This window comes from Lithobates pipiens, unplaced genomic scaffold, assembly GCF_037356315.1.
Source record: "Lithobates pipiens isolate NorthernLeopardFrog02 unplaced genomic scaffold, aLitPip1_a1.2 Scaffold_23, whole genome shotgun sequence".
NCBI classification, from domain to species: Eukaryota; Metazoa; Chordata; class Amphibia; order Anura; family Ranidae; genus Lithobates; species Lithobates pipiens.
The window spans coordinates 301,510,716-301,527,666 of NW_027507785.1; the positions used below are offsets into that span (position 1 = coordinate 301,510,716).

Sequence of the window (16,951 nt, forward strand, 5' to 3'; positions counted from 1 at the left end):
ACATTATGCCTTTACCTTTCAGGTGCAAAAAAAAAATATATAAAAAAATGTCCATCGGTTTACAACCGCTTTAACAAAAAAAAAATATTGTCAGACTCAATGGACTTTTCTATATTTCTATGTAACCCGGGCTGTGTGGTGCGAATTAGCCCCAATTTATAAATGCTTTGATCCTGGTATACAGTGTGAAATCAACTGACAATATAAGAATTGACATTTTGTAAGTTATAATGGTTGGGATCTTCCAGCAATTGACAAGAGATAACTATTTATTTAAATTGCTCCGTTACATATAACAATCCATAATTCGGATTCCACCTTTCATTCCTTCAGGTCAGAGTAATCAACGCCGACTTTACTTGTTGTGATGGCCAACTGCAATTTATTAAAAGAAATGCCATCACTGTTTTTCTGGGCAAGGTTAGAGCAGATTAGAAGGAATCAGTTACGTTGCTACATTGTGTCATTAGGTGGCACAGCAAGGCTACCCCAGATACACGAGAATGAAGGAACGTAGCTACAAGTCAAGTCATGTGTGAATTATGAACATTTTTAGTAACAAATGATCCTTACAGCAGACGGACGTAGCTAAAGAAATCAATTGTTGGGGTGGGATCTGTAATTCTTTTGGCCATACATTGTCATATACACAATCTATTCACGTCTGTTTTGTTATCATAGAATGATCCAACAATTGCATACAATACAATGCAGCATTCTCTGCACCTGCAAGCATTTTTCTTATATTTTGTTGACTGACTAGCGAAGGGAATGTTTTTGGGTACAGGTACAACCATTTATGTGAAATTCTAAATCAGCCTTTCTTGACTAGTGTTCTATGGAATCCTAGAGTTCCTCTAGAGGTATCGAGGGGTTCCTTGAACAATGAGCAATTTCTGCTTCTCAGAGAGGTAACCATAAGTAAATTACCTTTTTAGCTATCCGAAAGTAGGCATTCTTTGCAAGGACCACCAATGTAAGGAGCTCTCTTCCTACTGACTACCAATGTAAGTGGCATCCCTTTCAACGACCACCAATGTAAGGAACATTCTTCCTCTTGACTACCAATGTAAGGGGCATTCTTTACACTGACTACCAATATAAGGGGCATTCTTCCCACTAACCGCCAATGTAAGGAGCATTCTTCTCACTGACAACCAATGTAAGGAGCATTCTTCCCGCTGACTGCCAATGTAAGGGGCATTTTTCCCACTGAACACCAATGTAAGGGGCATTCTTTCCACTGACCACCAATGTAAGGAACATTCTTCCCACTGATCGCCAATGTATGGAGCATTTTTCCCACTGACCTCCAATGTAAGGAGCATTCTTCCCACTGACTGCCAATGTAAGGGACATTCTTCCCACTGACCACCAATGTAAGGGGAATTTTTTACACTGACCACCAATGTAAGGAACATTCTTCCCACTTACTACCAATGTAAGGGACATTCTTCCCACTTACTATCAATGTAAGGGGCATTCTTCCCACTTACTACCAATGTAAGGGGCATTCTTTCCATTCACCAACAATGTGAGAATTGTTATTTCCACTGTCCATCACACTGATATACCCTGAGCTGTAGATATAGCAATTATTAGCATGAGTTCCCTGAGACCAGAAAGTTTTTTCAAGGGTTCCTAGATGCAAAAAAAAAAAAAAGAGTTGAAAAAGGCTGCTTTAGATGCCTAGAGAATTAACCTCAAGCGTGGCACACAGTCCACAGACTTCCTCTATGCTTTGACTAAATTTGGGTGTGCACGTATCAAAATTCAGCAGGAGCTGGACGAATTTCGGTTTGCGTGTACCCTTCTGGTCAGTTGTTAGACCGGCATCTGTTGAACGGTGCTCCCTGAAAAAAACAGCATCTGATCAGCGCTTGCAGCCAATGGCTGCAGCGCTGATAAGTGTATTCTGACAGGTGGAGGAGGTGGAGGAGTCCCCGCTGTCAGACTACAATATCGCGGTGAGGCGGAGATCCCTGCATCCACATCGCTTATGTGTATGTGGGGGATCTGTCTTTTTTTTTCTGGATATATTGGTGGCTTAGTGTTTAGCACGCCTGCCTTGCAGCACTTGGGTCCTTGATTCAAATCGTAGCCAGGACACTATCTGCATGGAGTTTGCATGTTTCCTCCCACACTTCAAGGACATGCTGGTAGGCTCCTGTTAAAATGAGCCCCAGTATGTGTATGTATGCATGTGAGATAGGGGCCTTAGATTGTAAGCTTCTTGAGAACAGGGACAGAGGTGATGTACAGTATGTAAAGCACTGCGTAAACGGTCAATATTATATAAATGAGTGTAATAAATAAATAGATATGCACGTTAAATTTGTACCTACGGGCTTATAACAATTGGAAATACAATAGGGTCAGTTAGCACAATGTGATGTATTTAAGAGATCAAGGATGTGGTGACCCATAGCATCCAGATTTGGCTTTCTTTAGTTAAAAAAAAAAAAAAACAACAACAAAAAAATAAATAACACAATGAACAATCAAGGATGGTTTGATTGTTAACCCTTATGTTGCGTGGCGGGTTGTGCGTTGTCACATGGGTGCTCTCCTTACCTCGAAAAGCTGGGGTATCTCCCTCCTGGTCAGGTACTCCTTGGGGTCATTGGTGTTCATGATGAGGCTTGCAGACAGTAGATGTGGAGGGTGAGGATAAGCTGGGGGGAGCTGTAGGCTCCTCTCTGCTGTTCAGTTCAGCCTGAGAATCTTCAGCCCTGAGCCACTAATTTCCACACACGCATCAATGTCCAGTCACACCGGTGTCCACGCATCAATGGCACGAATCACGTTGGTCGTCAGCCAAGCAGCCTTCGCAGCGAGTCCTCCTCCTGTCCCAGAGACACAGCCCTCCCCTGACACATGCACAGTCCTCCTCGTGTCACCCCCCCAGCCGAATAACTACACACACACACACACACACACCGGCTACATCCACACCATCATCATTATGTGACTACTGCATGGAGCTGGCTGAACGCTACCAGATACAAAGCTCATCACAACTAGGTGCAGTCTGGCTGCTGATGCTGCTGAACACGCTTAATGAGCGGGCAGGGAATCCAACTCATCTCTTTATATACTGACACATCCAAGTTACAGGTCAGGAGGATCATCTGATTCGTATCTAATTCCCACAGGGCTCAACCCGTCTACTCCTTAGCAGAAGTACTGTATATAAAAATATATTCCTGTAATGTACATAAAAAATAAAATAAAATAAATAATAATAATAAAATACAATAATAAATATATCTATCTATATATATATCTATATAAGTATATATCTATAAGTGTACATATATATATATATATATATATATATATATATATATATATATATATATATATATATACACATACACACTCATTATACACTCATTATATATATATATATATATATATATATATATATATATATACACACTCATTATATATATATATATATACACACACACACACGTATATATATATATATATATATAAAAATATAAAAATATAACTGAAAAAAATTATATAATACCGGTAAATACAACAGAAAGGTAGCTGTGAAACTGAATGACGTTTAGCCCTCATTCACATTGAAGCGTTTTGTCATTGCATTTTGACGGGCCAAATTGCATGACAAGTCGCAGCTCATAGCCGGCAATGGCACCGCTCCAGTCAGGTGCAACGCAAACTTCGAGGAGCTGCACCGATTTTTTTCAAAAGTAGTTCCTGTGTTACTTTTGCCGATCTCAGACTTCTATAGACATCTGTGCAGGAAGCCACACAGATGTCTCTCCAGTCGCACCCTAATGCCCCATACACGCGGTTGGATCACGGAAAATGTGTGATCGGATCATGTTGTCGGGAAATCCGACTGTGTGTGGGCTCCATCTGACTTTTTCCGTCTGATTTTCTGACGCACAACGTTTGAGAGCAGAATCTAAAATTTTCCGACAAAAAAATCCGATCGCATAAATTCCGATCGTGTGTAGACAATTCAGACAGACAAAGTGCCACGCATGCTCAGAATAAACTAAAACACAAAAGCTATTGGCTACTGGCCCATCTATAGTCCCGACATAGGTGTTTGACGCCACCTCGTTCAGAACGATCGGATTTTCTGACAACTGTGTGACCCTGTGTATGCAAGACAAGTTTTGGCCAAAATCCGTTGGAAAAGATCTGACGGATTTTGTGGTCGGAATGTCTGACCGTGTGTATGGGGCATTAGTCGCGGCTTCAGATGAAGTTGCGTGATTTCAAAAGCCGTGAATGAGGGCTTAGGGACATATTTATTAAATGTTTATATATGGGATGTTGACCAACGTTTATCCCTCGTTCACACCAGAGCGATTTGTCGTGCGATTTGACAGTTCAAAATTACATGACAAGTCGCACCTCATTGCCGGGAATTTAACAGTTCGAATTGTTGAGACTCAAGTCGCAGCGACATTGAAAAAGATTCCAGTACTTTTTTTGCAACTTCATTGCGACTTGCATTAACTTCTGTGTTTGCAACATTTTCTTTAATAAAATTCTTGATTGTGAAAAAAAAAAAAAACTTCTGTTAAATGAAGTCGCAAGCTGCAATGAAACTGGGAGGTCCAAAATGCACTGATCTGCGGCTTTGAAATTGCGCTGAAGTAGCAAAATTTCAAAGCCGCACTGAGTTTGTCACATGCGGTGCGCCTAGGGCAGCACATTCACTTGAATAGGCTGCCCTACCCACAACAAACGCCCCATAGTAGCTCCAGAACCTTTTCGATCATGGAACTTTGAGCGTTTTTTCAGTGCATGTTTTGGCGTGTTTGTATTGATTTTTGCCACACAGCATAACACACATCTGTTACCCACGCTTGGGGTGGCATTAACATGATTAGCACGATTTCAAAGCCTCACCAATGTGAACCAGCGCTTAGGCTGCACTCACACTTGAGTGTCGCAGAAACTTGTGTTCCAGCTTTTTTTTTTTTTTGCGTGCGTTTGTCACATGCGGCACGTCTAGGGCAGCCCATTGACTTGAATAGGTTGCATTACCCACACCAAACAGTGTTTTTTCAGTGCGCGTATTGGCATGTTTGTAGGGCTTTTTGTCGCACAGCAAAACACATGTCTGCTATCCGCACTTGGGGGGCATTAACAATTAATGGCACCACAAGCACAAGCCATGATTGCAGTGTGTTTGCAAAACGTGTGGCAAAATGTATTTTTTTGTGTGTTTTGTACCATGTTTAGAAACAGCACAGGTGTGAATAGATTTATTGCTTGGGGTCTTTCACAGTGGTGGCTGGGGATGGGGGGGGGGGGTTTAAAAACAGGGGGCCCAGATGTGGTTTTACCACCCCATTGGCCACCCACCAGAATTCATTACAGTCTGACAAGGCTTTATACATGCTGCGGACGCAGCAATTTTAATTCCACGAGCCAAACCCTTGCTTCATAATTGCAGTACAATCCCACAATATAAAATCGGTGCTTGACAAAAAAGAATAAGATAAAATCAGGCATCAGAAGGTGGCAATGGCGCCTCCTGATTACTTGCCAGCCGCTGAAATACCACCCTCTGAAAAACAATCCACTGTGAATTATTTTTCAGAGGGTGATAAGCATTACCGCCTTTCTGAAAGAGCTCGTAGTAGATCAATCGTTTGTCATTTCAAAACACATACACCTATGTGAATGTTTGGTGAATGCCAGAATAAATTGGCTCCTTATGGCTTGTTGGGGGGGGTGGGGGGGGTTTGAGTCGCTTTTTCATCGCACTCACCCCTTAAGCTGTAAAGGCAGCAAACATGAGTGTTCATACGTTGCAGTCACTATGCTTTGCTTCTTGCCTGCAGCTAGAATTATTCCCCCCGTCACATTCGGCAGCATTACTGCAAAGAGGGATATACTGCAAACACCGTGCAGTTTGGTGCAGCACGCCCTCCTAACCCTCTTGTATTGATTTGTATTTTTGCCTTTATATTGTAAAGTACAAACTGTTGAAGCTATCTAAATCCTGTATAATAATAATAATAATAATGTTTGGCAGATCATTGAAATTAATGAGCTGTCAGAGATGCACCGCGTGGGAATGTGCAAAAATGCGTATGTGCATACTGGTGTGATTGGGCCCTGAGACTTGGTTCACATTGGAACCGGCTTCGGATTGCACATAAAACACTGAATCGTTGCCTGAATTCAGCCCTGAAAAGGAGCCAAAGTGCGCTCCGCAGCTGCCCCGGAGATATGTGAACCGACTCCATAGAGAGCCGGTCACATTGTCCTTCTATGTGAATTGGAGGCAGGGAGGAAACCTACCTCCAATTTGCATAGGTGTGAACCCGGCCTCAGTCCCTTCTTAACAGCTGACACCAATGTAGAGCCAATGACTCAGCTGTCAGCAATGAGTTAAATCTGGTACTATCTAGCCATTACAATCCCACATGTATCCCCGATATGAATCTGAACCTGGGTCTTGTTTGTCTGTAATTAAAAGGAAGAGTGGTGACCCTCCAGCCAGACATCCCAGCCTCCCGTAGAGGCGCTGTAAGTTCACTGGTTGACTTGTCAGTGCGATTAGACAGCAGTCTGAGCCATCCTCCTACAGTACATGACAATGCCCATTTAATTAAGGAATGTGCATTAATGTGCAACGCTCAGCCCTGTGGAGACGTTCCATCGATGCGGTGTGTATTTAAGGTGGACCTATTATACAGTATACGCACAGTTGAAGCGGCTTTTTTTGCAGTAGCCCAATATTCAGCACCTTTACCAGACCTTTCACTGCCTCACATCATTGCTCATAAAACATACTGCCGCTCCCAATGAAGAGTTCACTGCTGGTTTAGGCCTGGTTCACACCTATGCATTTTTTTGTGCGTTTTCTGTTTCAGCAAAACTCACTACAGTCCATTTAACACGGATCATGTTAACATCTATGCATTTTTTCTGCTCTTTGGTTCCATAGACTTCAATGGCTTAAAAACATGTATTGAAAAATGTACAATGCACCCAGAATATGAAAACTGCAACCTGCATAGGTGTGAATCAGGCCTTTATTAAGGGAGATGGATCAGTCTTCACAAATTTTAATTCTGTGACACCAAAATGCAACCGTCACCTTCCACCTTCCCCAATGAACGCTGCTCCTTCTCTTCTGCATCCTGTCCCCGTGTGACCCTGACCTTAAAGCAGTATTAGAAAAAGGCCAAAGAAAAATCCAAGGAAAATTCCAGGCCCACTTAGGTCCCTTTCACACCGAGGCGGTTTTCAGGCGCTACATTGCTAAAAATAGCGCCTGAAAAAACCGGCCCCTTTCACTCCAGTGTGAAAGTCGGAGGGCTTTCACACTGGAGCGGTGCGCTGGCAGAACGGTGAAAAAAGTCCTGCTAGCCGCATCTTTGGAGCGGTGAAGGAGCGGTGTATTTACCGCTTCTAAACCGCTCCTATCCATTCAAATCAATGGGGCAGCGCGGCTATATCCCGCCAGCAAAGCGCCGCTGCAGTGGGTGTTTTTAACCCTTTTTTGGCCGCTAGCGGGGGTTAAAACCACCCGATAGTGGCCGCATACTGCTGCTAAAACGAAGCCCGCACCACCCCAGTGTGAAAGGGGCCTTACCGACCAGCCTGCGGACAACCAAATTAACCTGTCTAATGGTGCGTACACACGAGCGGATTTTCCATTGGAAAAAACTTGGATGGTTTTTCCGACGGAATTCCGCTCAAGTTGGCTTACATACACACGGTCACACAAAAGTTCTCTGAGCTTTCGACCGTCAAGAACGCAGTGACGTACAACACTACGACAAGCCGAGAAAATTAAGTTCAGTGCTTCCGAGCATGCGTCGAATTGTTTCCGAGCATGCGTAGGAATTTTGCTCGGTGGAATTTGTATAGATGATCGGAATTTCTGATCGGAACTTTTTCCGACCGAAAAATAGAGAACCTGCTCTCAATCTTTTGCCGTCTGGAATTCCGCCAGCAAAAGTCCGATGGAGCGTACACATGGGTGGAATTTCTGACCAAAAGCTCTCATCGGACATTGGCTGGGGGAATTTCTGATTGTGTGTATGGGGCATTACAGTATGCGTTAAAAACAGGGGTTAAGGCTCGATTCACACTAATGCATTTTTTGGTGCATTTTGCAGAAATACAGGGAATTTCTTTACCATGGGTTCCTATGAAACATCAATGCATTTTTGTGCCTCTGCATTTTTGGAAAGGGTTGGACTTTTTTTTCCTGCAAAATACAGCGTTTTGCATGTAATAGACTTCAATGGATCCACATCCAAGTTTTTACTGCGATTTGTTTTTTACACTGTATATAGCTGGTTGCTAAGGAGGGGGCTGGGACCAGGCCGCCGTGTCCTTAACAACCGATGAGTCATCAGTTGTCAGCAGGCTTCGCTGCTGACAGCTGAATGTAAAAAAAAAAATTGCAGGCTAAAAAAACAATTGTGAAACAAAAACAGCGTGGGGTCCCCCCCAGGTCCATACTAGGCCTTTGGGCCCCCCCCCCCCCCCAGGCCAAAATTGAAAAAAAATGGCATGGGGTCCCCCCCAAAATCCCCCTCCTGAACCATACTAGGACATGTGCTTTCAACATGCCCACCCAAAAGCACTTTGCCCCCATGTTGATGGGGACAAGGGCCTCTTCCAGACAACCCTGGCCATTGGTTGTTGGGGGAGGGGGGGCTTATCAGAATCTCCCAGATCTCGGCCTCCCACCCAAGTGAAAAGATATCGGGTACCCCTACCCACTCACCAAAAAAAAGTATTGTGACAAAAGACAATAAATAGTTTTTGACAAGTCCTTTATTAAAAATGTCTTCTTGCCCGCTTCTTCCTCCGGGCCTCTCCCGCTTCTTCCGCCAGTCTTCTACTTAGTCCTCTGGTCTTCTCCTTATTCCTCTGGTCTTCTTCTTCCTCCAGTCTTTTCCTTCTCCCACTTCTTCTTTCTCCTGTCTTCTTTGTCCGGTGGTCTTCTTCCTCCGCCGATGTCCCTCCTTCATCCTCATCTGTCTGCAACGATTTCAAGCAATTCGCCGCCCGGGGCATGATGGGTATGTGACGTCGCAATGGGATGGGGCCTCTGAATGATGTCATCTGATGGCCACGCCCCATAGTTATCTAAGAAATGCTTGGCAGATCAGGGGGACGCAGCATCGGAGGAGGGTCGTCGGCAGCGGAGGAAGAAGAGCACCAGACAAAGAAGATAGGAGAAAGAAGAAGTGGGAGATGCCCAGAGGTGGAAGAAGTGGGAGAAGCCCAGAGGAGGAAGAAGCGCGGTAAGCCCAGAGGAGGAAGAAGCAGGAGAAGCCCGGAGGAGGATGAAGAAGGAGAAACCCGAAGGAGGAAGAAGCAGGGAAGAAGACTTCTTTTTTTTAAAGTTTATAACATTATTTTATTTTAATTTTTTTTATTACAAACTTTTTATTGAAAAGATATTATAACAAACATGAATCATATGAAAGGATGTCAATTAAATATGATATAGATATATGTATAAATCATTGAAAAGGATAGACTTTCATACATGTGTTATAGATATAATATAAAATATGTTCTTTACACGTGTATTATCAAAGCTTCATATTGGTTCAAGATTATTTGTATAATATATGAGTTCGAACATAATAACATAATAAGAACGTATTAAAGGAGATTAATAAGAAAATAAATATAAATTGTAAAATCAAATGATATGGGAAAAAAATTGAAAATAATAAAATCAAAGAGAAATAAAATACATAAATTATTAAGAGCATCTAATATAGGTAAGAGTAAAGCCTCGTACACACAATTGGATTTTCCGACGGGAATTGTGTGATGGCAGTCTGTTGGCGGAGAATCCGACCGTGTGTAAGCTCCATTGGAAAATTGTTCTCAGATTTTCCGCAGACAAATGTTGGATGGCAGGTTTTAAAATTTTCCGCGGACAAATGTATGTTGTCGGATTTTCCGAGCGTGTGTACCCAAGTCCGTCGGACAAAAGTCCACAGTACAAACACGCATGCTCGGAAGCAAGGACGAGCCAGAAGCGGTCAGTCTTGTAAACTAGCGTTTGTAATGGAGAATTAACATTCGTGACGTGGCAAATTATGAAATCTCCAAATACAGCGCACAATTCTCTTCTTTAATGGGATAATAATGAAGCTGCTTTGCTGGTTTCAAACTAATTTTCAAAGGCTTTTTTTTTTCTAGTGATATCAAGTATAATATTATTATGCTTTTTTTTTTTTTTGGGCAAGTTACCACAACACCATTATCCCATAGTTTTTAAGATCAAAGATACAACTATGTTGGTGTCCCTTGTTAATCTTAAAAAAAATAGACATGCTATCTGCCAATAGAACTTAACCAAAAAGTGCATTCTAAAAATATAGAAAATATAACAAATCAAATCATTATTATTCAAACAAAAAATAAAATAAAACACTCATGCATGTGTCCTGCTTCTTAATATAGGTGGTCAACAATGCCAAGAGTTGGTGAAAGCAGGGGTTCGTCATCCGGAGATAATTCCGAAAATCATTTGGATTATTCTCCTGGAGCTCCTGCAGCAAAGGCATATGACATAATTGGTCACGATTAATAAAGCAACCAATTTTTGGTCCAAGAACCTCTCCTCCTCCTGTTCCTGGACTGGACTTGGGTCAAAGCAATAACTCCAAGGCCAATTATAAATAACATGCTACCTCCTCCAATTCCGCAACATGTCTGGTTTACGAACGGCCATTCAGAAACGAACTGAAAAGCACAAAATGAAAAGCGCTAAATGAAAAGTGCAAATTAGCAGAAGAAGCCCAAAGGGTGGCGCTAAAGAGCTGAAAAACCACGTAGTATGCCAGTACGTTCGTGTTTGTTGGCCGACAATTCCTTGCCATTTGTATGCAAGACAAAATCCAGGCACACGCAAAAATCTGGGGTTTTGTCTGTGGAAAAATCTGATTGCGTGTACGAAGCTTAAGGGTAATAAAGAATTAAATATACCAATGTAATCTTTGCATTCAAAGAAGTTTTATAGACGAACCATGGGTTCCATTTTTTTCTCAAAAATTTTCTCAGTATTGTTTATTGCATGATAGATTTTTTTCTACATGTCTTATTTCTTCGATTCTTGCCATCATTTTGTGGGATTGGTACGTGGGCATCTTTCTAATGTAAAGCTATTGTCCAATGTGCAGCTAAACATACTGTGTGGATAAGCTGTGTAAGAGGAGGTTATGTATCAAGTATTTTTTGGAATAGCAAACAGTTGACATATGAGAGGGTAATTTCCCTACCTGCTAATTTATTTTTTATAAGGGTATTTACTTCCTTCCAGATGGGGGATAGTTTATCACAATTCCAAAGTATGTGTAAGCCCTTGTACACACGGTCGGAGATTCCGACAGAATGTGTCCTATCGGACCGTTTTGTCGGATATTCCGACTGTGTGTGGTCTGCATCGGACTGTTTCCGTCGGAATATCCGACGGACCAACTTTTCCAACTTGCCGGTAAAATGTTCCGACAAAATGCTCCGATCGGACATATTCCGATCATGTGTAGCCTACTCCGACGGACAAAGTGCCACGCATGCTCAGATCAAATTCCTAGACCAAAGCTATTGGCTACTAGCCTGAACGTAGTCCCGTCGTAACGAAATAACGTCATCACGTTATGTACAATCGGATTTTCCGACAACTGAGTCCGACCGTGTGTATGCAACATCACTTCCGGACCTCTTCCGGAATTAATCCGTCGGAATTACTCAGACAGATTTGGTTGTCGGAATCTCCGACCGTGTGTACGAGGGCTTAGAAGGTACCTGGGGAGGCAAATCCTCTAAAGCAGTTGGGAGAGACTTCCGGGAATAGAGTATATTTAGATGAGCAGGTGTATAATACCATCTTGTAAAGATCTTAACTGCTGTGTCTCTTATTGCTATGGATTTAGTACAATATCTTAGGTTTGTTCACATAGAGGACCAATCCAATAGCGATATTCGGGCATTTAGTTCTGATTCCCATTTCAACATATATGGAGGTTTTTCTGTAAGGGTAACTGAGCTCAATTCATTATATATGAGTGAAATTAGACCTTTACCTCTTGGGTTTTTAAAGCATATATGTTCAAATTAGGATAATTGAGAGCTAGGAGGATTAATATAAAGTGTCTCATAGAATACTTTTATCTTTTCAAAGTTTTGCTGTTCATTAGTAGGGATATTTTTGGTATTTCATAGTGAGTTAAAGGAGATAAATCTGCCCCCGTCATCAAAATCTAGTAATTTGGTGACATCATTACCAGACCACCATTGAAAGTATCACCAAGGATGGGTGCTCCCAATGGGGGATTCGCGACCAAAGGCCAATCTTTTTTTGCATTTCTTCCATAACTTTAAGATCTGTGAGACAATTGCGTTGCGGGATGAAATATGGCACAAGGGAATAGTAGAAGACCACAGCCGACTTGGGGGGTAGAAGGGTTTGATTCCTTCTCAAAAATTAATCAAGGTATTGTAGAGTTGGAGATATCCCTTTGAGCTGTTTGTGATATAATAGTGCCATATTTGTGCAACTCCCAAGCCTCCCGATCTATGTGATCGATATAGAAACTGTTTCCCATATCTGGGAGTCTTATCATTCCAAATAAATTTGTTTATTATGGATTGAATTTTAGCTATGTAAGTTTTAGATTTAAAGTAAAATTGGGGTTGATCTAAATAGTTAAAGGAGTTTTGGAAGAATGTTCATTTTAATTGCAACAATTCTACCTAGGAATGAAATGTGATATGTGGACCAGATGTTGAGTGTGTTGCAAATTTTTGTGATCAACTTGGGAAAGTTCTTCTGGTTGATTGTAAGTGTTGGAAAGGAATAGCGTTGTTTGACCAGATGAATGAGAAGTTTTTCTTTAGGATGTCTAGGTCTGAGGAGTTATGTTGATTGGAAGAGCAATTGATTTAGTGACATTGATCTTAAGACCCCAAATATTTTCACATTTCGCTAAAGTTTCTAAAAGGTTGGGGATAGATGTTAAAGGGTCAGTGAGGAAAAGTAGTGCTTCCTCTGCATATAAATATAATTTAAAGTTGGATTGATTTTTAGAATAAACTGTTATACCAATGTGTTGGGTGATGGTTATAGAGAGGGGTTCTAAGGCTAAGGCAAATAATAGTGGAGAGAGGGGGCATCCTTGTCTAGTGCCTCTCCCTAGCGTAAAGTCTGAATTGCATCCTGGGATTTTTATTCTAGTTTTTGGGTTACTATAGAGGGCTTTAAATCCATATAGGAATTCCTCCCTAAATCCATATCTAGATACTATTGTTTCCAAAAATGTCCATGAGACGCTATCAAAGGCCTTATGAATATCTAAGCCTAATAGTAATACTTTACGTGAAAAAAAAAGATTGTTATCTGTAATCTGGCGATTAGGGATGAAACCTGAGTGGTTAAGTGATATTAATTTAGAAATGGTAGTTGCAAAGAAGACGTTTTTAAAGCTGCAAAAACTCTTAATAAATGCCAGTAAATCTCTACAGTCAGGTGTGAATGGAGCCTAAATCTATCTCTCCTCTGAAGCCCGAACCGTGCTTGGATCGCACTTCAGAGGTGATTGATAGGCCGTGAGGAGGCAATGTCACGCCTCCTCACTACCTGTTCTAACCATCTTTTTGCTGACAAATGCACCACAACCACGTGCAATGCACTCGACACATTTGTGGCGTTTCCCTGTTCACCTGAATGTGATGGCAGGTAGATTTTGCTGTGGGCATGAACCGAAGCATTGTGGCTGCACCATGTAATCAACTTACTTTATTTCTAGCTTCCCCGGTAGCCGCACTCTCCTGCTGTGTCCAACACTCCTGGGATAGGGACAAACCCTCTGCATCTTCATGTATAATACAGAACCATTATGTTGGAGGAGCATTTTTAAAGGATCGGTCTTACAATGAGAAGGAAGCCTGTGGAAGAAAAGACTAAAATAAGTATTGCACCTTAAACATATCTCCCTAGACAAATGAGCATTAATCCTCAATGCAAGGGTAACTTCTCCAGCCTGGAGTCCAGTTCATGGGCATACCAGCTTCTGAGGAACAGAGGGATGTACACAAAAAGAAATTTGTCCGGTTCCTGCTGAACCAGATGAATTTCATTACAATTTTACCCTGCTTTAGTCATTTCCAATAGACCATGGACACTCTGGCAATAATGACCACAATATAGTAATATTTCACTTGGTGTTCAGTAGTGTTGGACAAGGGCATTACACATATTTGAACTATAGGAAAACAAAGTTTATATAACTCAAACACTTAAGCCGGCCATAGATGGTTCAAATTTACTGAACCGGCCGAGATTCCAACCATGTATGGACAGGCTCAATTGTTCAACTTGGGTAAACCAGCCTGTCAGATTTTACATGTGGTTATGACTAGCGGCTATTGCAGCTTCTAGCAGTAATCACTGTGGTCTCCTGGAGGGGGCGGCTACCCCCCCCCCCCCCCCCACCACCAGGAATCACTTTATTTACTAAGTAGGTGCCTTGTGAAGGCAATCGGTTCCACTAGATTTTAGTTAGGGGTGTCAGGGCAGGACTTAGGGTGGTGGGGGCCTCTGGGCTTGAGTTACTTTTGGGCCCTACCTTCTATACATTATCCTATTTATCGGCGTATAATTCGTGCCGGCGTATAACACGCACCCCAAGTTTAGGAGGGAATTTTAAGGAAAGAACGTACATTTAAATTCCCATCAATGCAGCCTGACAGTGTCCTTTGCAGCCTTGTCAGTGTAGCCTTGTCATTTACAGCCCTGCCCCAGTGTCATTTGCAGCCTTGTCATTGCAGTTTTAAAGTTTAAAATTGGCGCCGCCGAGATACAGAGTCCTGTGTATCTCGGCGGCTCTCGGGTCCTCTCGGTGGCTCTCGAGTCCTCTCGTTGGCTCTCAGGTCCTCTCGGCAGCTCTCGAATCCTCTAGCAGTCCCGAGCAGAGCCGAGAGTAGTGTACTCGGCTCGGCTCACAGTCACTCCCAATCCCTGTGTTATGTCCATCATAGGTCAGGACTGGGTGTGACTGTGAGTGGAGCTGAGCTGAGTACACTCGGCTATGTATCTCGGCGGGGCCCCCTATTGGGCGTGGCCCATGGGCTTGAGCCCAGTCAAGCCCAATTGTAAGTCCTGCCCTGATCAGGGTAAAGGGGGCTGAATACAAATGCACGCCACACTTTTCAAATATTTATTTGTAAAACATTTTGAAAACCATTTATCATTTTACTTCCACTTCACAATTATGTGCTACTTTGTGTTGGTCTATCACATAAAATCCCAATAAAATACATTTATGTTTTTGGTTGTAACATGACAAAATGTGGAAAATTTAAAGGGGCATGAATACTTTTTCAAGTCACTGTAACTCAGAAGGATTAATGGGGGAATTGGTTCTTTTTTTTTTTTTCATTTAACTTGCTGGTTGAACGGGAAAAAAATGTCCTGCCTGCTAGAATGGCAACAGGATAGGAAGCGAGTATAATCTCTTTAATGGAGCCCCTGGAAAGCAGAAAAAAACTTGACATGGGTTCCAACCATCCTCACTCTTTGTAAAACTAATGAAACTTTTGATTTAACATAAACTTAAAGTGATTGTAAACCCTCTCATATACAAAGTGAAATGAATAGCCTCAGATGATATACAGGGATGAAAAAAATCATCCTATATAAGTTTTACTTGTATATCTACTGTCTTCCCCTTTCTACACTCTTTGAAAAGTGAATATTGTGTTAGAAATCTTTCTTCCTCTTTTAGCAGTGGGTGGAGATACTGGGCTTACACTGTGTGAGAGCTGATTGGAAGAAATGCACCCCCCCCCCCCCCCCACATAGGCAGAAGAACGAAGGTACATGCAGAACTGTTGTCTGAATAGATAAGCTCTCTGTTAATCTACCTCTAATGCCCCGTACGCACGAGCGGATTTTGCGTCGGAAAAATCAGGAATTTCATGAAAAAATATAAAGCTATGCACCTTGTCCAGAGGAATAGCATTGCCCAATATTATATTACAAATTCAGCTGAGAAAAACAATGCTGGAGAAGGAATTGGGAATACTGGTCAGCAGTAAACTTACCAATATCACTCAATGGGGGTGTTGCCTATCAGAATACAAGACCCGCCGGGGGAGATCGCTTCATCCACGCTGTTTGCTGTGAGTGGAGGAACCTATTGCGAATTTATACATGTGCTAGCCTTACTCAGAGCGAACGTTTTTTACTTGTTCCTTCAGACAAACGGAGAGGAGGGGGCTCAAGAAAGGTAAATATTCAATTTTTCTGACGCAAACCTCTTAATTTTCTGTGTATTTCAGGGCAATAAATAACATATTTAATATCACTTTGGAATACATTTACATTTTGCCATGTTTAACCACTTTAATACTGGGCACTTAAACACCTTCCTGCCCAGACCAATTTTGAGCTTTCAGCGCTGTCGCACTTTGAATGACAATTGCGCGGTCATGCTACACTGTACCCAAATTCAATTTTTATCATTTTTTCCCCACAAATAGAGCTTTCTTTTGTTGGTATTTGATCAGCTCTACGGTTTTTATTTTTTGCTAAACAAATAAAAAAAATACTGAAAATTTTGAAAAAAAATGTTTTTTTTTCTTTCAGTTTTAAAACTTTGTACATAAGTAAGTTTTCTCCTTCACTGATGGGCACTGATGGGGCTACATTGATGGGCACTGATAAGGCGGCACTGATGGGCACCGATGAGGTGGCACCAATGAAGTGGCACTGATGAGATGGCATTGATGGACACTGATACGTGGCACTTATAGGCGGCACTGATGGGCACTGATAGGCGCCACTGATGGGCGACACGGATGGGCACTGATAGGTAGCACAAATTGGCACTGATAGCTGGCACGGATTGGCATGGATAGGCGGTACGGATGGACATGGATATGCGGTACAGATGGGCAT

At 42.1% G+C, this 16,951-nt stretch overlaps 1 protein-coding gene across 1 annotated transcript in view; it reads right to left on the reverse strand.

The window, feature by feature from the left end:
• The window catches only part of AK5 (adenylate kinase 5), a 359,252-nt gene extending 356,214 nt beyond the window's left edge, over window positions 1-3,038 (reverse strand). The window contains exon 1 of the mRNA XM_077450424.1: window positions 2,575-3,038. Within this exon, the coding sequence (XP_077306550.1) occupies window positions 2,575-2,634 (60 nt within the window). The 5' untranslated portion in view covers window positions 2,635-3,038. The remainder of the gene's footprint in view (window positions 1-2,574) is intronic.
• Between the last annotated feature and the right edge of the window lie 13,913 nt (window positions 3,039-16,951).